The following is a 27,577-nucleotide window of genomic DNA, read 5'->3' on the forward strand; positions in this document are numbered from 1 at the left end:
CTCAGGTAACTAAACTATAGACTTATCTTCCATAACCTCCTACTTCTACCAAACTGGCTACAAGCATAACTCTGCAGCACTGTAGGGATCACACCACAGAATTGCTCACAATTTAATACCTGTACTGCTCTGGGAGCCTCTGATACTTTCTGCTTCCTAACCTAGAGGCTTAGAGCTAGTCCTGCAAACTTGCTGGAGGGAACATTTCTGGAATAAATTACTTCATATGGCATTACTCCTCACTGAGACAATAAAATACACCTCCCAGATTCCCTCTGGGGACTAGGTTCATGCTTATTCATGATCACAGAGAAAGTGCACATCTGTGAGAGTTTAATACTACATACACTTCATTTACCTGAAGGCTTTTTAACAAAGGTGATTTTAAACACTTAATACACTAGTCTGTAACATTGTCCTTTCACTAGGTCAGTATCATCTACTTACCTATATACCTGGTTGAGTGACTAAAAAAAGATGCAGTTCGAGCCTTTATGAGGATTTACAGCAAAGAAAAGGTACCATTAATTTGATGTGCTTATGGTCAGTAAGGTCAAAACACAAATGTATTTAAGTTCCTGCACCAGCCACAACAAATAGTAACGTACTTTATTAAATTTCTTAGCAGGAAGTTGGAAATCTGCTTTGTTACAGATACTTGCTTAATAAAATCAGAGCATTCAACACGCCTGTGATCTACCAAAACAAAACACAGCAAGTTTTCCAAAACACAAAATTAAGGTAGGCAACTTCTCTGCCAAAACAGAGAGTGTTGAGAAACACTTCCCCCTCAATGGACATGAGTCAGGTAAGTACAGATAAAATACGCACTCAAACAAATACGTTTACACCACAATCAGAACAGGCTGAATCACAGTGCAGCAGCAGGTCAAGATGCAGCATTTTTTTCAGTATAATACTTGAGAAAAGCAAGCATTCTTCTCCCATGCACAGCATAAAGCTGGTTATTAGTTGATTTCTTATGAGACGTTTCTTTAAAGTTTTAGAAGAGTTCTCCATGATACTGTTCTAGCTGACAGGCTGACTTTTTTTTTTAAAAAAAAAAAAGAGGAAGAGGAAGAGAAATGTTTTCAAAAAAGATTCACAGGCATAATTACAACACTTTCACAGATGGCTCAGAACTAAGGAATTTTTGGAGCTCACTCACAATACTGTCAGGACCTGAATCTACAGTGCTGAGGAGTCAGTAAGACATTTGTTACCTTTATAATCTCAAAACTGATGCACACCTTGTAACCAGACTACCCACAGTAGATTTACAAGTTTAAAAATAGCCTTCCTTTACTTCAGCATTCATAAAACACACCAATGGCAGTTGAATATATGCTTGTTGCAGTAAATAAAAGCTTCAAATGCATTACGATCAATCAAATATTTCAACCTAAGCTTCAGGGTCAATCTATCAGGTGATGTTATTTTAGCAAAGGAAGACAAATCATTTTCAACAATCAAATGATAAGTTAAAGTACCTGGTACCATCTACAACAAAATCTTAATATTCTTGCTCTTTTGCTTTGCTGGTAAAAGTTGCAAATTGTACTCAGAGCTGATGACAAATTACTTTGGCCTGCCACCTCGGTATAGGCCAAAGTACTTAAGCCACTTCCCTCATTTATTTTATTTCAGAATATCCTACCTTTATATAAGCTAAAAGATAAACATTTGTCTCATATGTACCTTTTCCCCACTCCAACAACCTTAAAATTTATTTGCATTTTAAAAAAAAGAAACAACCACCATCTATGTGGGTTATCTCTTAAACGGAAAAATATTTTAAAGAGATATTAAATATCGATGCTAAGCATCCAAACACGCATTTATAATATTAAAGAGACTTGAGATTCTTGCATGATAAGCACCTACAACCTCTTCGTAACTTACATGGTAGAGATAAAGGTACATTAAGAGGAATCTCACTGTGCAGATCACAGTTTCACTCAGTGGAATTCACTGAGAATCTCAACCAGCAGGATGAATTTCATAAACTCACAACACCCACTAGTCAAACACAGCAAAGCACCACTGAAACATTCAGGAAATCCATGCTGTTTACTCTGAGGTTCACCTTCAAATGAATACAGAATCCATATACCATGGGTTCTGGTTATCTTTGTTATGAAACATTTTCAGAGTTTAGCCCACTGGGCATGTTGAAATGATAAATCATTGTTGGCTATACAAAAACAACCTCACTCAGATTTAAATGCCTACAGGGAAAATAGCATCCACCCAAAGCAGCACAACTTTTCATATATTCCTTTAGGTTTTAATTCTCAGTCAATTCTGCTTTAATATCTGTAAATTCCACATCTTTGACAAGTAAATACATACACATCCTTTTTTCCCCACCCCTTTACCTATCCTTCCCAGACCTTACAGTCAGCCAGTCTATAGCTTGAATATGAAAGGCTCAGGGCACCTGATAAAACACTAAAAGATCTGCTTTATAGTAGAAAAAGTGGCAGAGGGAGGGGGAAAATGTAGTGCCTTTTTTTTGTTATTTTTTGTTATTTTTTTGTTATTGTTCTTCAATCTCCCTTTAGTATTTGCATTTCAAAACAAGAAGAGTATATGATGCTTCAAAATGAAAACAGCATTTCCACTGTCTTTCATTCCTTCTCCATTTACTAGCTGATATCTAACTAGATTTACAAGCAAAATGTTGTCATTCCATTAAACGGTTCAGAGAACAACCCACATCTCTCTGCCTCAGGTTTCAAGCACTTAGACTCTCTGGAACCACAGCCTGAACCTGCAGCAAGATGCAAGTGAAAGCTGAAAGCAGTAAAGTTCACCATCTGAAGATCTTTCAGATGAGACTTAAAAAAACAAGTTTTCTCTCCGTACTCAACAACAATCTCATGGCATTTCTAACAAAATCAACAGATGTGGCTAAATCATTAGTCCTATATTTTGCACATCATTTGACTGCTGTATCATCTTAAGAGATACAACTGCATTACTCTAACTGTTCCGTACGCATAAGCTGACTCATATTTGTAGGCTAGAGCAGATGGGTAGAAAAAATCCACTTCTTTTTGCCAGTTAACTTCAACAAGTTAACAGTATTCATAACCTAGGGAAAACAAGCACCTACTCAGTAGCATCTTTTATTAGCTACACTTAGTGAGCTACCCATGCTAGGCTTGGTAAAGCCAGCATGCCAGAAATAAGTGTGATCTATTTGCCACAGCCAGTATTTCTACCGTTGTAGTGAATCCACTTAAAAGGCATCACACAATTAAAAGGAAAAAACAAGACTCCTTTTCCATAAACAGTGAGCTTTTTTTTTTAGAAGCTTAGTTGTTTGTCTACGTGAGTTTTTACTCACATAGATGACTGGTTTCCCACCAAAATAACTTTACTAGCGATATGCACCACCTTATGAAGGGAAAAGCGTACTGCACGACAAACCAATGTTGAATAGCACAGCGTTCACTCCAGAGTAGCCAGCCCCAGCACAAGCAAAGGCCAGCGAGCCGGGCCAATAGCACTGGCTGGCAGACAGCACCAGGGCTGGGAAAGAGCACGACGAAGGAAAACACAAACACGCGCAAACCCCACAGGAGACCATGGCTTTGCTGCCATGAAAAGGGAGCTCCTGAGTGATTCCTGCTTCTTCACATCAACTCTCCCCAACTGGCTGCTAAAGGGGCTCTGTCTTGCATGTCCTCCATCTGAAATTTATTCATCCTGTATGGGTTTAAAGCTCAGTTTAAGGCTGTGCTCCTCTCAATTCTGAACGATCTCTTCCCTCCATCCCTCTAAATCTACTGCTGTGATCTCCATTAAAAAAAAAAAAAAAAAAAGTACTACAGATGAGGTCTCCTTCCATGCGCCTACCACAAGGCAGCTGCATTGCTGATTCTCAGGGACTGCAACCAAACAAGAAAGACAAAAGGAGGGGTCATTCAAAAGCTGGCAGGAATATATACATTGCAGTAGAAAGAAAAAAAAAAATAACAGGTAGCTATATCACTGATCAGGTAAGTAATCTTGGGGAAAAAAATTGGCCTCCTCTACTTGAGGTTAAAAAAAAAGACTGACTGGTTGCCAAAAAGAAATCACAACTACAGCATGTATCCATAAGCATTTTTGTGCACTGAACTGTATCAGAAGCTCCAAACATTTTCTGCTTATTTATAAAGTATAAAAGGGCACATGTCCATTCAGAAATAACAAAAGTTTAATAATAACATAGCTTAGATTAATTCTAAAATATCCAACTCCTAAAAGCAAAGTTCAAATCCTGGTAATGTCAATATAAAGTTTTATTTTTCCAAAGCAGATGAACTAGATTCCTATGCCATCTACCATATTTGCCCAGCAGCTTTTTTGGCACAAAAATTTTTTGGATAAGACTTCAAAAACTAAAGCCTTATTTCTTTAATGTTGATATTAATGTTTTCATTACTTCAAGAAATCATGTTTGGCCTGATGCCTCTGACTTAAATTGCCATTCTCTTTCTAAAGTTGGTAGTTTCTTTCCACCGGAGGACCTGCATAACAACCCTAGACTATACTTATCAAAACTTGCTAGAAAAACAGAGAATATTCCTCATTAATAATGGTCACAGTAGACTTCAGTTTGCTTCAACATCTGAGCTGCAGATACAGTGTATGTGAAAATACCCTTGTGCTGTATCACAAAAGAACCACGGTGATAAGCTAAGGCATAAATGCAAATGTCAAAAGTAGAAATAAAAATAGAAAAAAGAATTTTTTAAATAAGATCTAAAATTAGCTGGTTCATCCAGCAAGACAGATAAGTGCAGGAAGCCTATTCCAAACGGCAACGACAAAGCTCTCCCAACGAATGAGAAGCCACGTGGAAGGAACAAGACTGATTCATAGCAAAGGAGACAATCTACAGATGCCTGCGGTAGATTTCTAAAGGTTACAACAATTCTCAACTACATCCTGAAGTCAATGGAAAGATGGTGAAGAAGTCTGAGGATAAAGGAAGTAGATTGGGAGGGGCAGAGGGGAGAATGGAAGGAGAGAGGATGGGAGAGATGGAACAAATCCCAGTAGAAAATAGGAAGCGGGAGTGAGAGCCAAAACCTTTCCCAACCAAATACAAAACAGAAAGCATAAACAATATTCTACATCTTCTCTACGAGCAGAGAAGGAGAGGAGTTAAGCAATATACTGTGGCAGGTTGTTGATTCAAATCTGAAGATTTAAATTGAGAGACTAGATCAAAGGAAAACTAATTAAAACGAAAATCAAGTACAGGGTGTGCAATTCCTCTCCTTAATTACTCCAACTGTAAACCCCAGGGCTTCACTAAGTACTTCACTTTCAAATTTCCAGATTAGCTCACTTCTTCCACAGCTGAGCTGTTCCAAAGGCAGCAAAGAGATGGTTGCCTAGAATTAAAATGAAATGCCTGTGAGTTCCAGTATAGTCTTTGTAAGTGGATGTGGGCTTTCTCCAACTGGCAAAGCAAAAAGCTACCTCCTGCTGAGGAGCCTCAATCAGAGAGGAAAAAGCTGGCTTTTTGGAAGGAAAACACATTCACAAAATTGACTAGCTGCTAAAAGGATTTAATTACTCTCCAACGTGAATGGAGCATCCTGAATTAGGGACAGATGCAGCTACAGGATCAGAGGACTTGTCCTAATTATGAGCTGCAGAGATCATGCTGGTATGCAGCTAGAATCATTTACACTCTCAGACAAAGTTCCTTACACTTTTGTTTTTTACATTCCTGTCCAGTACACATCTGTATAACCACTCAGAAAGAGCTACACTGAGCGATAAAACCACTGACGAAACAAACCAAGGGATAAGCAGCTCCCTGCAAAGTCAATCTGCCAAACTCTGTGCCAGGTAACACCTGGTTAACATGCAGCAGTTTTTTTCCCAAATGTAGTAATAATCACATAAACATTAGTAAAGCACACAAATATCTCTACCTATTTTACAAACATTGGTTAAACAAAATGAAAGATTCAGCTAGACCTCTGTCCTCTAGTAAACAAACATCCTGTTCTGGCCTTCAAACATTTTACGAACGCTAAAGCTTGGACTGGTAGTGCTAAAACAACCTTGGGAGAAGAATGTAAATGAAGACAGTTTCTGAGTTCGATTCTGTTAACATCGCCATTAGGTGTAATAAGAGCATGAGCAGAAAGGCCCAAGAATGAATCATGACTGAAGTCTGACTGCACCTCCTTAACTTGGCAATAAACGTTAGTGCTGAATCACAGTGACAGGATATTATCGGGGAAGTCTGTCTTGGTGCCTCGGCTTTCAGGACCGTCAATCCACTCCCTAACGCCCGTATTGAAAATGGGGAGAGTAAACAAATGACTGAACCAGACTGTCCAAGGGTACAGACCCAAATGTGTAGCATAAGGTAACCTCTCAGGAATACCCTAAACCGTATGTTGACATTTTGATTAGCAAAGCTACGAGTCTTGGTTGTCAGACTTAGTCAGAGTAAGGAATATTATATTCAAACTGTTCTCACAGTAAAGTGATGTTGTTGGAAAGGAAATCCACTTTGTTAGCAATTTCTACCCTTCACCTGCTATCAAAGGTCACATCACAAATGGTCTGAGGGAGTAAGCAAGACCACAAAAACAAAATAACAAAAAAAACCTGTATTAGAGAACATGCTGTAATTAAGAGGTTACAAAACCAAACAATGGCAATGTCTTTCAAGGGCACCTGGCACTATATATTTATGATTCAGGCTGATCATGTCCTGCTCATTTGTCTTTTTAAAAATTCAAAAGATTCGAGGACTTGTAGAGGGCTTGCTTCTTCTGAAAAAAAAAAATTGTGTGTGGTTTACTTTTTTCTAGGACTTTTTAACTGAAAGCAAAACTTTGAAGTTTCTCTTTCAATAAAATGTGCCTATTGCTGCAAACAGTTAACTCCATAACTGACTTGGGCTTTCTTTCCTACATCATAAAATTAATGACTCAAGTGCCATCTACTGTGTCTGCACTCAAGTGCAATATTTCTACAGACTACAAACAGAAGATAGTGTCAAAACCATCATACAGAAATAACTCATCAATTTTATGCCAAATTTGATATCATACCTTCAAGTACTGTCCTCCACACAGATGAACACACATGCTGTGCTCAGAAGAATAGTCACCTTTCAAGTATGGAGTCCAAGTTAAATCTGAAGATCTGCATTAGATCATTATATTTTAATTAAATTTAAAACAACAAAAAACAATCAAAAAAAAAGCCAAACAACAACCACAATGCAGAATTAGCTTGTTTTTCCTCTCATCTTGACTATGCTCTTATCATAACATCCTGTTTTCTTTCACAAGATCAAGGAAATCAGATATGGAAAAAAAAAAACCAGCTTAGAATAAACAGCAGAAAACCAGCACTTGCCAAGAGCCACCAGACAACTGTCATGGAAATAACATTGCATTTTGCTACACAGGGGTTTGGAATAGAAAACACATGGTATCTCAAAAATCTCCGGATTTTCAAATCTTGTCTTTTAAGTGCATTGCCTTATTCGGAGAGAGTTCCCAACGTTTCTCTTGAAGAAAAACTTCTTAGAGAAGAACACCACAACAAGAATATTACAGGAAAAATACAAGTCGGAATTATTCACACAACATCTAGCTTTAACAATCGCACACAGTATCGGTTATTTCATGACATACAAAACTTTGCATCAGAAGCGCTTCACTTTAGCAGTCAAAATACAGAAGACAAGTGCCCTTGCAATGCTGCATTTAAGTTTGCTTGTGGATTCCTTTCAGCTTTCTGTTACATCCGTCACATTCTATTAAAGAGGGCTCATGGAAACTCAGCCCTTTTTTTTCCCCAAGCCCCTCAGCACATAGAGAAAGGCAAGTTTTGGGTCTAGAATTACCACCACATGCATTATGAACTGCAGACCACGGGAGCAGTTTTGCTGGGATGTTAGGGGTAGGGTCAAGTTCATGAGGAGTAACAAATCAGCTTCTAACACTTGCTTAGTCTGCTGTAAATGCACACATGTGGGAAGCAAACAAAACAAGGTCAGGGCCACAGAGCTATTGCCTCCCTCTGCAAACACAGCTCCCTTTGGTTATAATAAATGGAAGAAACAAACAGAAAAAGCCTCTACTCTAATGCGAATATCACTTTTTCCAATACAGCTCCTTCTCCAGCTCCACTGATACACGAAGGGGAATGCTACACAATCCTTTAAAAACAAAATAGCCACTCTATTACTATCTCCACGGAGAAACACAAACACCCAAAGAGTTTAGGTGTCCAATAGAATCTAAGCCCAAAGTGGATGAGAGGCCGTATTCAAGTGCCATCCAGCATTCCTTTGAATAGTTCAAACTTATACATGGTTATCACGTAAGAGGGAGAATTCACCCAGATTAATAAAATATAAAAGGTTGCCTCCTACTCATTGGTTCCAAAATAAACACCACAATCAGCATGTGTGATTAAGTTAAACTTTGTTTCCAAACTAAACACTGTGTCATGCACACAATGCAGGGTTTAAAATACCACAAATATTCTGAAGGGGTCACAAGGTACATAAAGGCAAACATAAGACCAATTTACAGCAGGAAATTTGGCAGAGAGGTGTAAGGGGGTGAGGGGTGTCAGGGCTTGCTATTCTGGAGAACAACTAGTACAATATGGTGCACACCTGGTTCTCCTTCAGCACTGATTGCCACTGGATCTGAAAGCACACACAGCTAGGAGGAGGTCCTCGCACACATCTCAAACCCAAATTATTCTGATGTACTCCAATGTCTGTTTGTAAAAGCACCGTGCTATGAATACTCAAGTGTTCGGTCTGAGCTGACAAAAGCCCTTTCCCCTATCAGCTGTGTTTTGGATTTCATGCTCATTGCCAGAGGGTTCACAGCTGGGAATTACATATAGATCATGTGAAAAACTCTGTAATTCTTCTCAATAATTCTTCTGCAATAGAGGGTAGTATTTCAGAACATCTTCCAACTGCCTCATCTTCAGCTGAATTCATCTTACAAACTACGATGTAACTAAAAGAGAACTGCCAATGCTACAGCAGTTCCCCTTCTCCCCCACCACCTCCTCCGAAAGTGCACAGTACTTGCCTAAAGCACTTCCCATTCTTCCACTTTGAAGCTTCTGCATAGTCAAGGCCACCTGAGCCTGACATATAAAAGTTTTTGCAATGCTAGGTCCAATCTCACAAGATCCTCTGGCAGTATATGCCCTCCCTGGCCTCCACAACTTTGGAATTCTAGGACCAATCTTGTCACGATTCTGCCACCAGAGCTCAACTTCGTGTTCTAAGCCTCTTCTACTTCTGAACTTCTGAGTATCACAGAAGTTCCAACCGCGAAGGAGAGCGACAGTGGTCCCTTTATACTGAGGGAGAAAAGGATGCTCTCACCTCAGTACCCGAGCTCTCTGTTTCTGCCACACAACAGGCCAAAAGCCAAGGTAGCTTTGTGAAGAAAAGTTCCTTCCCCTTTCGGGTGATGAAAAGGCACCACCCTGTGGACGCTGCTCTGAGAGGAATTCACCAGCTGGCAGAAACAAGCCCGGTACAGCCAATTCCCAAGTTTGTATAATAAAAAAAAATTACCGCTAAATAACCAATATCAAAGCATGTTTTCCAGCTAACAAAGCATTGTGCCTAACTAAAGGTAATTAAGGCTTTGTTATATTTAATCTCAAAGTGAGTTCTGAAGTTCTTAAGCTAAATCAACTATGCAAAATCTTAATAAGGGAAAGAATTTGACTTGTAACATGCAACAATAAGCTTCTCCACTATTCCACCTATATTTATTATTTCTCCAGAAAGCACTGATTAGATACTTACTGCAAGGATCTAAATTAACAGAATAGATTTGCACATAGAAGTAATATCCTTTTTCCATAAGCAATAACCAAATAGCAGTCACAGTCAAAAGCAAATTAAATCAGGCACTGTGCAAAATACACTGCCACTCTTGTCTGAAATAAAATACCCCAAATTGCTACAGGTTGAGAGGTAAAGTAAAAATACCGCTTTTACTTCAGCTGGCGAGCAAACAGTATCTGCCACATGTGGAATCCTTCATCCATAGGCCTTCTCATTAGAACTTATTTTTCTTTTGCATGTTAAACTTAGGCCAGGGGCAATGCTGGACAACACAGCCAAGAACTCGATACAGACAACTCCTAGTTTAATGCCTAGCTACTAAAAAATAAGTCCGCAATTAAAAGATGTAAACACGTTCTGGAACACAAAATGAATGACAATGGGCTGATGGAATACAAAATTAATAATAGAATACATTTCAGAGTATCTACCTACTCAGTATTCAGAAAGCGTGGAAAGCAGAAAATGCCCGATTCCTCTTTTAAAAGCTAGCTGACACCTTGATATATCATCTCCATGTTCCACCAATATGGCCAGAGCATTTATGCGATTTACACAGAACAAATAACCAAAAAGCCCTCAAGAATATAGAATATTTGCAGTTCTTGAAAATATTACTGTAGTTAGTATTTTTATGTAAATGTTAATATTTCAATGTCTAAAATCATGGGGAAAAAAACCAATTTCAGTGACATAGCACAGGGAATTAATTCTATCTTCAAGTTCTGATGACTCAAAAGTCATCAAAAGGTACCAGTGAAATTTCAATTCCAATCACATCCAAACTGACCATGACAATGTAGTTCTGTTTGTCCAGAAAACAGGTAAAACCCAAGAAATTCAACAGCGACTAAATAGGCCCTGCAAATTGACTGCTGTTGTCAAAAACGTGGATGACACCTCTTCAGCCTTGAACAGATAAAATGAAGTATACACAAGAGGGTAGTGGAAAAAAGAAGACAAGTGAGAAATTAACACAAAACGGTGTAACTTTATGCTGCCACTTTCTTCATCATTTCCAAGGAAAACTCACTCCTGATGTTGAAATTAGATTTAATATTATGAATGATATAACAAGGTGGTAATTTTAAGGTGTTTTAAACTGGATTGTTATCACCTATTTAGAGAAAGAAACAAACCAATGAAATAGAATCATCTGCAAAACAAGACTCCATTTGGAAATATCTCTTCAGTACGTACTGAAGTAAAGCAAAAAAAAAACCTTTAGGAGTAAAACAGATGTTCTCAGCTGCTACATACAATAGATGAAACAACAAGAATACGTATCAACCACAGTGATGACAGCAAAAATTTGAGAGGTTTGAACAGTGTCAGTTTTCAGTTCCAATTGCTTTAAAATTGGGTGCAGGAAGGGGGAGGAGTGTCAGCTTTCTGCTTCCATTTCAGTACCATCAAAACAAACTATAAGCTGCCCACTCTACAAAATTATTTACAAGTATTTCTATTTAACAACAACAAAAAATATGTTTTCTTTATTCTTCTGTTAAAGCTTCCACATGCCTACACTAGGAGAGCAGATACCCCCCAAAAATTCATTAATGCCCAATTACTAAGCATATCAGTACTGCATACTTCACTAGATGACTCACGTACAACGGGATGTAAATGACCACAAACATTTGGTGTCTTACAGTGCATTACAAAACTGCAATTTAAATATAAAAAGAAATTTTCAGATTAAATGATACAAAAAACCTAGGAAAGCTTAACGTCTCTGCTTATCAGTAACGCTACAGAGTCTAGGGGAAAAGTTTCCAGGCAGAAATATTCTCCTTTACTAGACCGACAGATTTTGCCAAGTCCCTCTGCAGATTTCTAGTGAAAAGTTCTTCCTTTTCCTGACTGTATCAACTGAGCTACTAAAAAACTTTCATGCCACTCTCTATCAATCTTTCTTCACTTTATCCTTACCTCATCAGTTACATCTCTGAACTAGGAAACAGTTCCACTGAGGATGAGAAAAAAGCTGTAGAAATTAAAATATTCTTTGGCATTGATAAAAACCCAAACCCTTGTAAATTCCATCTATAGTTTCTAACAGAGGTAGGTGACAGGAATGAGTTTGTGTGTATTTTGAGAGCCCAGGAAAACAAGCCACATGACTTTTATCACTGATACCACAGCATCACGAACCAAGCATCTTTGCCGGGTATCACAGAAATGTTAGTTTCCTTGAGTTTTTCTCTTCATATATAGCAAAATTCATGGGCCAAATCTAAATCATATTTTGCCTAAAAATCACAGCTACATTACAGTTACAAAAATCCAAACTTACTTGAATACTAAAGCTATATTTATTAAATCAAGTACTGTGTCTGCATTACATGTTTATGCTTTGAGCCCAGCTACAGGTTCACATTTGGAAGCAGCGCCCAGCATTCAGGCTGAATCATTAATTCCAAAAAAAGTTAGTGGAATTTAGCAAGATCCAGTAGTTTACTCAAGGAACAGCAAATCAAGCTCTGTAAATGGTATTGCTAGACAAGTTCTCATTTCCTGGCTATTCAAGGAGCTCTCTTCTGTTTAATATCTCCTTACCTTTGGGGAAGTTCTATGAGGGGAAAAAAAAAAAATGGCGGTTGTTCGGCCATTGTACCAATAATTCATGACGTATTCACCAGTATGCAAACCTTTACCTCTAGCATCCAAAGGACTCTGTTGCAGTGACCAAGAAGAAACAGTAAAGGCTTCTGCACAAATTGTTTGTCCTTGAGGGGAGAAACACAGCACTGTTACTGCTAGTCACTTGCTCCTTCAGAAGGAACTGCAAAGCCAGCTTCAAACAATATTAAAAACAGCAGTGTTGAAGGGCAAATAGAGCACATGAAGTAAAAATTAGTATTAAAATACCCAAATAGAAGACACGCATTCTTTCAAACTAACCCATTGAGGAATACTGCAACATTAGAAAAAACAAGAAAATGGGACATTAAGGCAACTGAAATAGAAGCCACGTAACGGGCCAGTCTACTTCCACTCTATAATAATACCTGGTAACAGTTGGCTCTTGGCATGAAAATAAGAAGTTTAAGGCTTTGGAAATTAATGGAAACATAACTTGTTGGTATGTATTTCAACAGTCACTGTATTAAACTGGTGAGAGGTTTGACATATGAGTGGTCCACTCAGACATGAATGACAGGACACATGGGACAGTCAAGTATGCAAAATGCCATTTATTCTCTAGCACGAGGTTTTATAACATGGCGAATATTTCATCACATGATATCACCATAAGTAACGCTATTCTAGGAGACAGAGCCTTATAAATACACATGAATATTATTTTAGCTTCTAGAAATTTTGTATTTATGTTAACAAATTTTATCCGGCACCAAAAATGGGAGAAAAGCGGGTATCTATCATGATTTACAAGTTGTGGCCTTTGGAATTTGACAGTACTGGAATTTTTAAAAGCTCACACAGGCAGAGGTACTGGACCACACAAATATTTCTAGAAAGTTTGCGTCTCCAAGTAACTGTTTTGATTTAGCAATAATCTGAACTGTTATTCTCCACTTACTGCTCACATGCACAAAGTAGGCTGGCAGCCTGCACACATACTACTTTCTACATGGATAGCTCTTCTTTGCTGCAATCAATATTCCTCTTCATCCTCATTTTACTGCAAGGAGCCAAAACAAAAAACCCCACACATACTACCCATAGCCCCATTCACCTCAGAGCTCTCTAGGGGCTCCATCTTCAGATCAAACAAGCAACTGTAATTTGCACAAAATGTTTTTTAAAAATAGAACTGCAGAAACACAGAGCTACAACAACTATGTGCAGAACTTCTAATGAGATTAAACAAACCGCTGTCACTTGAAACAACTGCTGCGACCAACGCAGTTCAAACAAAAGAACGAGAAAAGTACCATAGCCCAAGTAAGTTAAATCAAGACCACAGACTTTCACCTAGAACTGAACTTAAGAGTCTTGGACAGTTTAGTACGTTCTCTGTAAAATTTCCTCTTTACCAGCAGACAAAAAGCAGGAGCTGGAGATAACTACATTCTACAGACTTGTAAAGCAGCAGCTGCAAAAACTTGGCTAATGGTTTAGCCATAGCATGCTGACAGATGGATATGAAACTATTAATAACGAAGGAATGCAAGCATGTTATGAACTGTACCAGCTATTTTATGGTTTGTTATACATTTCATTCTGAAATTTAGCATAGGAAGAAACACTGCGGTCTTAAAATCTACTATTCAGCATACTTTCTGACCTCAGCTATAATTCATTATGCATGGATATATTACAACTCCAAAACCAGAATATTATGATATATTTTAAAACCAGAACATGCAGACTAGAAGTAGGACACTGACCTGACGATGCACAAAAGCCCTAAGCAATGTAAGGATGGGCTGTATGCATCCAGGCATTTGCTCATCTTTAGTCAAAGTACAAAGCATCATAGTAAGCGTATGTAACAGAATCCTTCCTAGAGCTGTTCGGAGTTTAAAGGATGTTCCAAGCACCTTTTTCTTTATCTGTTCCAAGTGAAAAATTGGTTAGAATTTTTACTCATACTTACCCTTTCTACTGAAGATGCAGTTTTACATTCAAAATCCGTGTTGCTGCCAGAAACGACACATTCCTGCCCCTCCTTTCTGCCTACATCAGTGCCTGTGCAGCTGCACAATTGCCCACTACATTTTTTTTCCAAGGGTTGCTTCTAGACTGGTTTACATCCTTGTTCAAGCTCATCAGCAAGCACAAAGCAGTTGCAAACTCTATACTGAAGGAAAAATTGCACGTATTGTCCTCCTTTTGCTGTTTAATCTCTGGCACTGGTTGACCACATTTGGATTTTGGACTACTCGAACGTTTTTTAATGCAGGCTGAATTAACCTGCCATCCACATGCCATTTGAGATTTGTACAGATAACTTAGTCTGCTTTCAGCTCATATCTGGTGGCGTTCTCCCTTAGGGACAACTTCAGAATGGGCTACAGGTCAAGTGATTTCCAGGCAGCAGCTTCACTACTTTGCTAGTTGCTCTCTTCTGTGGCTCTCTTCAGTCAACTAAAGAAAGAGGCCCATCAGTAAGCATTGCTGCCAACCCCCAAGAGTATCTCTAGCCCGTAACAATATTCTCTGTTATTGCCAACTTACTCCTTGAAAATACAACGAGCAAGAGCAGACTTCACAAATTGCTTCAGCAGCATCTCTTTGCCTCCAGGAGCTCCATTTCAGGGGCATCACAGCAGAAGAACAGAGCGAATCTGTTCTAGGACAGAGTATACGAGTTCTGGGCATACACTCCATACCCAGGCATCCTCAGAAGCTTTGTACTCACTGCCCTGGTGCGACAGTTTCGATTCCTGGGCCAGGAAGGGCCACGACACAGAGCTCTCTCAAGCAACTAGGGAAAATTATACAAGCCCAGTCTTATGGGGACTGGTTGTATATGCCCCCATGAAATCCTATGAGACAGTGCATATTCAGAGGAATTTTTACATTAAGAACCCTCCCCACAAACAATTTTTGATACAAGCAAATCTTGGATGTTTTATCAGTCAATTCCTCCTCCAAACAAGCTTTCGCTATATAGCTAGAAAATTATATGGAAAAGGACATATGAAAAAGATGACCAGCAGGTTCCTGTACTATTCCTGGAAAACTAAGAAAATTTGCTATACATGCAAAAAGGAACAGTTCTTAGATCATTCCATACATCTCTAGACAAGGGCTTGAATTAAACAAGTCATTTTAGTATTTCATATCTAGCTTGTCTTTCACTGCATCGTACCTCACAACTGCTGGAACAAAAAAAGGCTTAACATACATTTGGTGATGCACAAATTTAAAACTGACTGCCAAACAGACACGTGGCCCTGTATCAAACTTCCAATTATCCAGTTGTAGCTTGCTAGAATTGTTCATAGGCTTTACAGACAAATAAATTTTAGTATTTCAAAGACTGTCAACATCTGAAGCTGGTTTGCTTAAACTAACGTTCTTGAGAAGCAACATATCTGGAGTACTGGTATGTGCCTGTAGCCTTAAGCAAGCCCCCTTCCCCTTTTCACAAGGGAGGAAGTAACAAAAAAGCATCTAAGCAGTAAGCACTTTTAAAGCAATTTTCCTTTACAAGTTTCAGTTGCATGAAAAAGCAGTGTTTAGCTCATGTATCAGAAGTGATTTTACTAAACAGAACATCACGAGAAATACAGTAATAGTCTGACAAGAACTCAGTCAAGATCTCAGGTATCATTGAAGACTACAGCACTCTCTGCCCCAGCTCAAAAGTATGAGATAAGATAAATAGAAAAGTAAAGTAGGGAAAATACTGAATCTAAAGACAAAGGAATTGTATTCTAAGGTAAGCAACATAGCTCATCTAAATCAGAATATCAAAAATGCTAACAGTATTGCAGAGGAAGAGAAACTGTGCTACTGAAATATTGATGCAGTCTCATCAGTGAAAAACATCTCATCCATTCCTGTCTAATTCAAATTCTACAGATGACTGCTCAATCTTATTAAATAAAACTCCTAAATCTGATTTTGTTTACCTAGAATGCTACAATAGAAGTACTATATTCTCAAATGAGATATAGCTCTATGATTTTAGCAAGAAGCAATGAGACAGTTTTGACGAGGTTACTGAAATCATGTAGATTCTCACTGGAATCCGTATTTGAAATGAGCCTTCCTCAGTTTGATTATACTGAATTTCTGCCAAGTGAATTAAAATGGTTACTTTTAAAATGATGGGTTTCCTTCTTCAAATAGAAAGTTGGGGTGAATAAATCAACATAGATAGCTGCGACTTCAATGAAGAATAACACAAAACATACATTTTCTCAGTAAAGAAGATGGAGTCTTCTTGTAGAAAAATCGGAATGAATTTGCTCAGGAGACCGTATGTCATAGCTCATAGATTCCAATTCCAAGCAAAATAGAGCAAAACTCACAATTCTTCTAACGCACAAGAGCCTCAACAATAGAAGAAAAACAGCACTTGGTCTGGTTGCCTCATTACCATCCAACCATGTGTGGAAGGAGAGAAAATTTTGCCGATGGAAGAAGATAGGTTCTTTAAGTTAACAGCAGCAAGCAGACTGCATCATGAAGCTTCCAGATCACACTTCATGAAAAAGTAGCCCCAGCAGTGCACCTGGTTCTGCACAAATGCAACATTCTCACAAAACAGCCCTATAGGCACAAGCGGGAAGTGACACAATCTTCTCTACTGGTACCAATTTCCAAGCAAACAAGATTTTTACTTTTGATCTCTAGGCACATTTGTATTGTAGCAGACATATGCATTGCCCAGTCTTAATTTCCTCATCTCTTTAAGCCTGAGGGGGCTGGTACAATATTATTTAGGAGTAACAATTGCAGAGCAGGTTCTCTTTATTCCCAGAAGCTCTGAGGCTGAGCAACCATAAAGCAAACAAACTCTAGAGAATCTGGAAATCAAATCACTAATTAGTCAATACTGAGCTCATACAGGCAAGATTCTTTCAACAATTTGGGATCTGGTCAACTATTCTTTGTATCGCTATCCTGTCTACAGAGACTAGAACCACTTCCAGTTACACATTATGCAAATGCAGAAATATTCCTGGAGAATCTACAGTTTAAATAAAATCAAAGGACAAGAAGGAAGCGCAAGAAAACATGCCAAAAGAATGCAATACTCAAAACATCCGTACATCTCTGGAGAGTCACAAATAGATTATTGGCCTAAAGGTTCAGGCAACTTCTCACACAGTCAAACCAGGGCATCTTGCCAAACTCCCAAGAAAAGGCAAAAAAGTTCTTCAATACAATTACTGTTATTTTCTACAGCACATACAGAGTAACAGCGGGACAGGGCAAAAAAAACCCCACACCACTGAATACTCTATTTTTATTTTAGCAGTAGAACATCTTACATAGGTATGTTACTTAATCTAGAGAAATAACCTAAATGAATCTATTACAGGGTAGATGCAAAGTTTATTGCGAAGTGAGACATAACAGCTACCAGTCTTTAAAAGTCTCTTATTGAACAAAATGGTACAGTCTGCTTGAAGTCAGGTTCTATCCAATGGTTACACAAAGAATCTGTAACAGAAAGAAAAATCATTTTCCTTGCAAAAACAGGAAAGCTGGGAGGAGACTGCAAGCACACAAGAATATAAGACTACAATTCAAAACCATCTTGGCAAGTCAGGAAAAATAACACACTGGAAGGAGGAGCAACTAGCTAAGTAACAAAGTCAGCAAATGCAGATTCAGGATTTTAATGACTGGTAAGTAAACTCTGCAAAGAAAACCAACAGTGTACTAGGATGCATAAACAAGATGTCCTGCAATGCAGGAGGGAAAAAAAAACCTCCATACCTAAACACTGGTAGAGATTCATCTGGAACACTGTTTCAGTTTGGGAGACCTCACTTTCAGGATGATGTAAATTAGCTGAAGGGAACCCAGAGAAGTATAACAAGAATGATGGTTAGAAGACACAAGGAACTGCTAATTTATTTTGGATAAAGTCTTTCAGAAACTCAAGTCAAGGCAGATATCAGGGCAAGTATCTGCCCTCCTTTATAGCAAGGATTGTCCATGATTGTGTAGCAGATCAAAATCAAATCTGGTAATGAAGTTTCATTCCTCTCACCTCCCTCTCCTATACATCAATACTGGTGCCTTCCTTCTACATAATTTCATGTGTGCAGTTGCGCAGAATGATAGCTTTTGGCAAAGTCACTTGCACTGTAAAATGGAAAAAGCAACAGAGGGAATACTTTGGAATTCAGTTTTCTTCTTCTTTCAGTATCGTATAACTTGAAACTACCTCCCTTTCTATATTTCACCACCACATGAAAACAGGAAACATTGCTCTACCATTTCTCATTCCTTTTCCTCACCAGTATTAAACATTTTATGAGCACAGACAGTCCAAAAGGAACACTGTGCTGAGCCATAAACTGCAGAAATGTATTCTCAAGACACATATAAAAAAAGTGCACAGATGGCAGCCGTACTGAAGATAGTTATAATTACATTTTAACCAGTCATTTTAAACTAAAACAAAGTTGTGCCTACTCTGAATAATTTTTAACAGCCACAGGAGAAGACAAAACCATCTAACTTTGCCACTGTAATGACACTTAGCAGTCGAATTAACTCCCTTTTATCAAAATGAATTTTTGCTCAGTACTGTGAGGTGGAAAGATAATTGAAACAAACAATCTGCCAACAAAAACTGGATTTATGAAATTTTAGCAAGAGCAAAGAATGAACTCTGGTCAAAGTCCCCTTTAACCATTTTGTTTTCCTACTTAAACAGCAACACAAATTAAAATTCGTTCCAAACCACACTTTACAAACAGCAATGTTCACATACATGCAAAACTCTGATACTTGTTTTGTAAGTAGGTTTTGGTAAGAAAACAAAGGGTAACCCTAGAATACATAATTAAAAAAAACAAAGCTGTTGACTCAGTTTTGGGCACAAATATACTGATAAGTGTAATGCAGGAGAAAATCTTAACATACAATGTATTGTTTGTTTCACAAACTGCTAAAAGGTTAAGTACTCCCCTCCCTAACAAAGAGGGCATGTTGAAAACCCAAATTTCAGCTACAGCTAGAATGAACATAATTTTCTAATGCCGCACATTTCACCCCCTAACAAGGACACAAACACCAACTTGAATTTCAGTGCAAGAGGAGTGAAACATCTTGAGGAGAACAAGAATTGTTCATTACAAGAAGTAAATTACTCAAAACAAAGCTAGGGCTATTCAGTGTTTCTTTAATTCACAGAGAATAATAGAAGTCCAATTCTGCAGTACCTACATTATTCTAAATATTTATGATTCAGTGGATAACATTCACCATGTGATAAGCACAAGATGCTTGTACCTTTTCATCCTATTGAGTTCACAGAGGACAAATCAGTTTTTCCAAAAAGTTGGTGAATTACCATAACAAAATCCTGCAGGTTCTGAAGCATTATTCTGTGTCTTCTAAGTTGTCACAGGTTGTTTTAACTTTTATGCTGCTCCCAAGGGAGACTTGATGAAAAAAGCACCAAAAGTTACTCATATGGAAGTTAAAGGGAGAGAAGGGACAGGGGAGAGGCACAAAACAAGTAGCAGCCCCAGACTGAAAGGAGAATTACATTATTAGGTACACCTCAACCTTTTGCAGCAAACAGATAGCCAGGAGTTCAGTGGGATTATGCAGGAATATAAAGAAGGGAAGGGTATCCAAGTTCATATCCATACAAAAACACAAAATATGCTTGAAACTTGAGCGACACGACCTTTGACATAAATATCAGCTGCTCGACAGAAATGGACCCACACTTTCCACTGACTTCTCACCACTAGAAACTGTTTGGCCCAAATGTGACTACTAAAATTCTGGTAACTCAGTTCTAAAATGTTTTCTTCTGATAAGGTTAGCTTCTCATTAAAGAAACACGTCTTGATGTGGTATAACATAAGAAATTTCTCCTTTTAGAAAATTTCAAAATGGAACTAGTTCCCTAAGTTTTGGAAACGGAGAGAAGCTTTTCTTTTTCTAGGTTTAAACAACTTGCAAAGATAATTCAGTTACCGTTTCTGTAATACTACTGTTAAAAATACTTTTCAATAGCAAAGGATAAAACCAAGGGTTGCATTTCAGCAGCTTTCAGTCCAGATACAAATTCACCTGAAAGCCTCATATCTCTCCATAGTTTTGGAAAAGCCAGTGTTGTTGCATACTGTAACAACAAATCAACTATCCACTTTTTCCAAACCTTCTACATATTTATTACCAATTCAAAGGGAACTGGCATTTACACAACTTTTCTTCAGAAATCTTCCAGTTTGGAATTTGTTTAGCTCTCCATAAACTAATATTTTCCAATATCAGAGCTGCAATAGCAACAGTGCAGAAGAGCTAACAAGCAACCATCTATGTGGAAACAGAAGAGAAGCAAGGATGAGGCCAAATGGAAACACTTGCTTATAAAGAAAGAGAAAATTAACAGTTTGAATATGCTCTCTCTGCCAACAGAAGCACTTCAGTCTTGAAACACTTTACTGCAGGAAGCTGAGATGATACAATTAAACACACTTAGCCAATGACAGCAGAAAAGGCACTGCAGATGTCAAGTAATTTGCACATATAAATTGATTTTGAGAAGAAAAAAAAAACACTTACGCAACCTAAATCCAAATATATATTTAGCTAAACATTTGGCTTTCCAAAGCAAATTAAAATCTTGGGTATAAACTTTACAGAGCAGAATGCAAGACTGAAGCACTGAGGCAAAAATGTGAGAATTGAGTGTAAAAGGAATATTGACTGTGACAGCTTTAATTGCTGTCATATTATCACTATTGATACAGTAAACTTTTAGTTTTTCAATGGAAAATGATGCATCTAAAGGGGAAAAAAATACTACCTGTGGAAATTATGCGCTTCTTAACTACTGTTAACTTACTTAGCATAGCAAATAAAAGCATTAGACAATAGTTACATAGGGTTTGCCTTTCATTTGCACTATAAATCACAAGTGAGAGATGAAAAATCTCTCCTCCTATTTCATGTTCTCAGAAAGAACAATTAAAGATAAAAAAAGAGAGAGAGATTCTATTATACATTTGCTGGTAGTAATAATAACCAACATGCTTATGAAAAACAAAGATTCAGTTCTCAGATCTAGGAACGCAACTCAGACAAAAGTATAAAGGACAGCCAGCGCTATAATTTGATTAGTCTTAGGGATTTATGACGCAAGTTACATATTCAGTCTCAATTTGACACTTAGAAGAATGCTTAAAACAGTTTGGTTTTGCAACTGAAATTTTTAGAGTGCTCTTCCATGGAGATGTCTAGCCAGCTTCATACATATTCTCAAGTACTAACCACTAGAAGAGCAAGGACTATAAATAACAATTCTGATAAGCTAAACAGTTACACGTCAAGAACAATTCTACTCATATTGGGGTTTCATTTTTTCGCTCTTCACTGAAATAGAGAAGTCACTTCTCTCTCAACCAGCATGAACACTAAACGACTTTTACTGAATACCACTTACGAATAATAAATAGTTCCCCATGAATATGGAAGATGAGAAGAAAGAAAATCCGAAGTGGGTTGGGTTTTTTTTCCTATTCTTTTTAAGGAAGCTGAGGAAGTCACAAAACTAGACAGGAAACTAATTACTGCTGCTTAAATATGTGATCTTGTAGACAGCATCAACACACATCATAACAGAAAACATGCCAATCCAAAGGCTCTCAAGTGTCACAGGCTTCAAATCAGATAAATGCAACAAACTTTTCATAGAGCTTTACATATTCACAGGATGTCAAAAATAAAGTGCTTTTTGTTTGATTTACAGTCAAACTGTCCTCCATTTCTGGCAATCACTTTTGAGTTGACTGGCTAGTTTCAACCTGGCAGAAAAATGTAGCTTTTGGTTAAGGGTGAGTGCACAAAAGGAGAAAAAAGGGACACTGCTACAGTGTCCCCCGGAGGAAACGCTTCAGTGACCGTTAAGTCATCAGGGTTGCTGCCAGGTGGCCCATCAATAGCCCAGCAGTGATCCAAACCACCTGCTGCCTCTCGCCCTGGCATCAACTAAAGAGCCCAGGGTGGAACCAGGCTTACCACCAAGTTAAGAGGAAGAAGGGATCAGAAAAGGAAGTCAGGCACCATAGTTCAATTTTTGAGAAACAACTTACAATTTACTAACGTCCATACATAAGGGAAAAAAAAAAAAGCGCTTTGTGTTTCTCTGGACTTTACAAACAAACAAAAAATATCAAAAACCATTAGGTCAAGCAGAAATTCACTATCATACAAACCTTTCACTTGCTTCATTTAGTGGCTAAGATGGTGCCATTCAATGAATGTGTTTAATATTTTTTCACATCTCAAAAGATGAATTAAGGTTTCACTTACTACACATTATTTAAATTTTACACTGAGGATTGTGTTACTTTCCAGTAAGCATCTATGCATTGTTCACGGACACAGTACGAGTGCCTTCTCAAATATAATGACCCTATCCTCACAGCATCCTCAAAACTAACAGCTCTGTTATTTCCATTTCACAAAGTGAAGGCAGAGGTGCAGAGAGGTTACTCAACAATGAGGCAGTTAAGGTCAGCTTTTTTCCAAACCCTTCATCCCACATAGAGCTACTTTGGTTTGAAACAGCTCGCCTCGAGTTCAGCGCAAGCTATGAACGCCAGTCACACCTGCACATCAAACTCAGTGCCCTGACACCAGCAACACACCATTATAAACAGCTAGAGTTTATCAACATCAACAGAAAGAACTGTGTTAAACTCATCTGAACTCTAGCATAATATAGTAGTAGTACAGGGTTTCCCCAAATTTAATCCTATTTGAACCCATTTCCTTTTTAGGAAATGGGGAGGGAAGCTGATTTAAAAACCCTCAGTGACAAGAAGCTATTTATGTTTAGTAATGCATTCCAATGATTAATTAGTCCAGTAAGAACACACCCCTTATTTGAAGTCTGAACTTGCTTAATTCAGCTTGCAACCACAGAACTGTGGTGTCCCTTTGTCAGCTGAAGAGAAGGTTGCTTTTATCACATACCTCTTCCTCAAGTAGGCACATAGCGACTAATGAAGAAACCTTTAACGTTTCTTTAGCTAAGCTAAACAAAACAAGCACCTTATGTCTTAATTACTCAGACTGCTCTCCCCTTCTCCCAGTCATTTTCAAGGCTATTCTCTGGAGGCTGATTCTTCACCATCCTCCCTGGACTGATAACACCAGATGCACTACTCCAGTAACAGTTATTGTTAAACAGATATTACACAGCCTTATTTCTGATTCCCTTGAACAACTTGGTGAAAGTTTTTCACCAGATCTTTTAGGTACGGCCAAAAGAATTGACTTCCAGTTCAACTCCTATCAGTCATCAACTCCAAACCTTTTGCAGTCTCAGACTGAATTCCCCAATTTGTTGCCCAGCTCAGTGGATTCTGCAATGAAATAAATGTAACATAGTTTCATACATCTAATTGATTAGTGATCTAAATGACTTTGGAAACTTACTTTTTTTTTTTAGCCCCAAGTATAGGTTGATGATTTTTTAGGTAAGTAAAAACATCCGAAATAATTCCAAAGTAGTTATTTGCAATGAGAACCTTGGATACTCTGTAACCTCAAGTAGGAGAGGTTAATGCAATGTACGCAACAGCAGGCTTATCTCTAGTATACACCAACACTCGCAGATGCACAACACGTTCTGACGTCAGATTTTTGTGTGTTACTCATACACAGCCTTTCCTAGGGATCCGTGTTTGCAAGAATTCAAATATCTAGCCAAGGCCTCCTCTAGAATTCTTAACTAATACGAGTTACTACACTTTATTTTGTAACATAAAATTTAAGAGATCTTTAAAATACTTCAGAACCAACTCACAAGCACTATGTGCTGAAGATGACAATAAATGAAAGTACAGTTGGATTTCCATTGAATAAAAAAGCCTAATCAGTAGGTGCTTTATATATGAGCTTTCAATCTGTTTATTTACACGTCTTTAAATATTTTATTTATAAGGTAAGATATCTCATGGACTAATTCAAAAAGACAGAGCTGTAACCAGAGCACAAGTTTCCACTCAGAATCCCAGAACTCCTTACCAAAAATGTTCACGGTGAGAAGCAAGGACAGACTCGCACACCAAGTATCACAAATGTTAAAGCTAATGTGTTTGCTTTGAGGCATAATGGAAACCTCTAAACATTTGAGCCTTATTTTCTTCTTACATAGGATGAATTAAGATCACAACCACAGGCTACTTCATATTGTACAACTCTAAGACTTTTGTGAATATCAACACACCAGCCCTCTGACTGCAAGCAGGGCAGCAGCCTGAACTGTCAGAGGCTCCAACCCAGCTCATTTTAATGAAGGTGGACGGGGGACAAGGGAGTGTCTAAAGGAGAAGAAAAGAGAGAAAAATCTTCCCATCAAACTTCTCCCCTGCATAATATTTTCCCAAAATATGAGAATGTACACACCTGCAATTCTTTCCTAGCTTGTTAAAGCACTGTAAACATTACTGGGTGCACTAACTAGGACACTGTATTTTGCACTTGAACTTTAAAGGTACTTAGGCAGGGTTTAATCTTCCCCATCAAAAGTCTTCAGAAATTATACGACAGAAGGAAATTCATTCCTCTTAAGTCAGCCAATTCCACACCTCTGATGTGTGTATTTCTGGTATGACAGTTGCTGTGACCTCAAGAGCACCAGAGGGAAAAAGCCTCACCAGTCTTACTCAGGTCATTGTCAGTTTCCTCTCCTACACCAGAGTGACAAGTCACAAGCAGGTTACCCATACTAGGAAATATTGCCAAGAGTTGAATCTCAAGGACATCTTTTGAGTTTATATGATCCTCTGTACACCATATAATGAATGACCACACACACGCATTTATGCAGCTTACATCTCCCAAAGCACTTTTGGATCAATTAATTCCACCCAGTCCCTGCCCTGAGTGTCCGTGTCTTCCTCTGTATTTTATGGGCAAGTCCACAGACAAGGATTTGCTGAGCTGTTACCTTCCTTTCTGCGTTCATTAGCATACATTATCAGTCTCAAAAGGAATTTACACTGCTCCAGAGCATAAGGTCTTTTGAGATTCTATAAACTTAAGTAGAAGGGACACAAGCAGAAAAAGATCTGCACCAAGTCAGAGTAAGCACTGCATCAGAAGGGAACCATCAAGGCTAGCAATATTTAATGGCAGCAAAATAAAAGATTTCATAAAGAAACTAACAGTGAAACACAGCTGGAAAATCTTATCTGAAGTCCTAAAAAAAAAAAAAAAACCACAACCAAAAAAATCAATCCCCCCAGAAAAACTCCACACACCAAAAACTGCCAAGCAGAATAGTTACTGTTCCCCCATTCCCCAACTGGTATCTCCTTGAAGATACTTGCCAGAAGTTCTTCCTGGTTTTCATCTTCCTGTCATTTTCATTCTTCTCAGAATTTATTACTTGACACTGTAAGGCAAAAAGCTAAGAAAGGAGGAAGAACTTACCGGTATTGAGAACTCCTCTGCCAAATACTTCAACACTGATGCTCCTCTAGCCAAGAAGTTACTCCTCTCTGCTAGGTTGCCTTGGAGCTTTGTGTCAAACTCCTTTCTGACAACTGAAGCAACTGAGTCAATTATTATGAGTTTAACTTTCTTTGAAATTACTTCTTCTTCCAAAGACATAATCCTAAAAAAGAAATTAAAAAAAACCAGTCATTGATAACATTATTTACACAAGAGAAACATTTTATAACCTTGAGATTGTTTAAATAAAACGTTTACTTCAATAAGCTGCGAGTCAGCTTCTCTTTTTCACCCTCACACACCACGTCCACTAACATGAAGAGATTTGGAAAGGAAACTGAAGCTCCAGTGAGCCATGCAACCCAAGGCAGGATCTTTCCAAAAGGGGTTTGGAAGAACCTTTAGTTCACAACACTATGCTGTGCTACCCCTGAATGGCAGACAGCGGATGCTGAAACTGGGCCTTTTTGCTCACAGTAGCAGCAACCCAGAGGCAACACCAGAATCTTTGGTGGCTATACATGCAGAAGGTCACATCCATTTTCTTCAAAGATAGTATGTCAAACTTCTGCTGCTGATAATACGTTGCCAAGCTTTTCTCTAATAAAGCTGCACTAGAAGAAGAAACTGTTCTTACAATAATTCCCCCACTAACATAAAATACATAAAATATATAAGATGATGCTAAAAAAACACCTCCATTTTAATGGCAAAAAGTGTTCACAAATTAACATAAGGCAAAAACATGACACTACAACACCACCAACAGTAGTGTTTAGGCTGATGGCTGTTAAACAACTTCTCCCTCCCACTTTTGGAAGTGGCCCAGCCTTCCTGGAAGCAAACCATGCTTAGGAGAAAAAAAATTCCTATTTCAAGGAAAACACAACTCCTACACTTGGTGTATCCACAATCCAACATAAGACCTGTCACATGAACATTCCTCTTTAAAAGCCTACAAGGAACAGATCATATAGAAATTGTCTATTAGAAACTAGAAAACATCAACTGGATTAGTCCCATGCTATGAAATTAAAAGAGCAATGTTAGCCTTTCTGTAGAAATTTTACTTCATTGGAGACCATGTTGTTATCAACCTAAAAAGGCCTCAAATTAATTACTCTTCATAAAACTTTGATATAAACCAAATTTTGTTCTAGACAATCCAGTCCAAACGGTCGTCATTACTTTTTTTTTAATTTCTGGATAAGAATACCTCTTCAGTACACTGCTACAGGTCAGCTCTCGATACAGGTGAATGCTACGGGTCATGCAGAACAGCTTTTCATCCAAGTCAAAATAAGTAGGGAATCTGTTTCCTGCTATCTCAATCAACCTATCAGAAAAACAGAAGGCGTAATACTGCAAAAGGAATAACGTGGAACAAAAAGGCATCAAGTATTCAGAAAGCAAACAAAGCAACCCTCTGAATGACAAGAAGATACCAAGTAATACTGGATATCTTTTTCAAAGGAGAAGCACACTTTAGCAGTCAGACTAAAAATACTGTAAGTCAGAACAGTTGGGTTCTCTTCCCAGGTCAGTGGTACGCTAAATTGTATCTGTACGCAAAGAAACAGCTTATCTCCTGTAGAAGGAAACTGTGAAGTTTACAGTTAC

General features: G+C 38.1%; 1 protein-coding gene across 1 annotated transcript in view; it reads right to left on the minus strand.

Annotated features, from left to right (window-relative positions):
• The window catches only part of LOC104272465 (DNA repair protein RAD51 homolog 2-like), a gene marked incomplete at both ends in the record, with an annotated part of 210,936 nt that extends 183,617 nt beyond the window's left edge, over nt 1-27,319 (minus strand). Inside the window, 2 exons of the mRNA XM_009867466.1 lie at nt 25,937-26,120; nt 27,174-27,319. Of these exons, the coding sequence (XP_009865768.1) occupies nt 25,937-26,120; nt 27,174-27,319 (330 nt within the window). The remainder of the gene's footprint in view (nt 1-25,936; nt 26,121-27,173) is intronic.
• Between the last annotated feature and the right edge of the window lie 258 nt (nt 27,320-27,577).

This window comes from Apaloderma vittatum, unplaced genomic scaffold, assembly GCF_000703405.1.
Source record: "Apaloderma vittatum isolate BGI_N311 unplaced genomic scaffold, ASM70340v1 scaffold9324, whole genome shotgun sequence".
NCBI lineage: Eukaryota > Metazoa > Chordata > Aves > Trogoniformes > Trogonidae > Apaloderma > Apaloderma vittatum.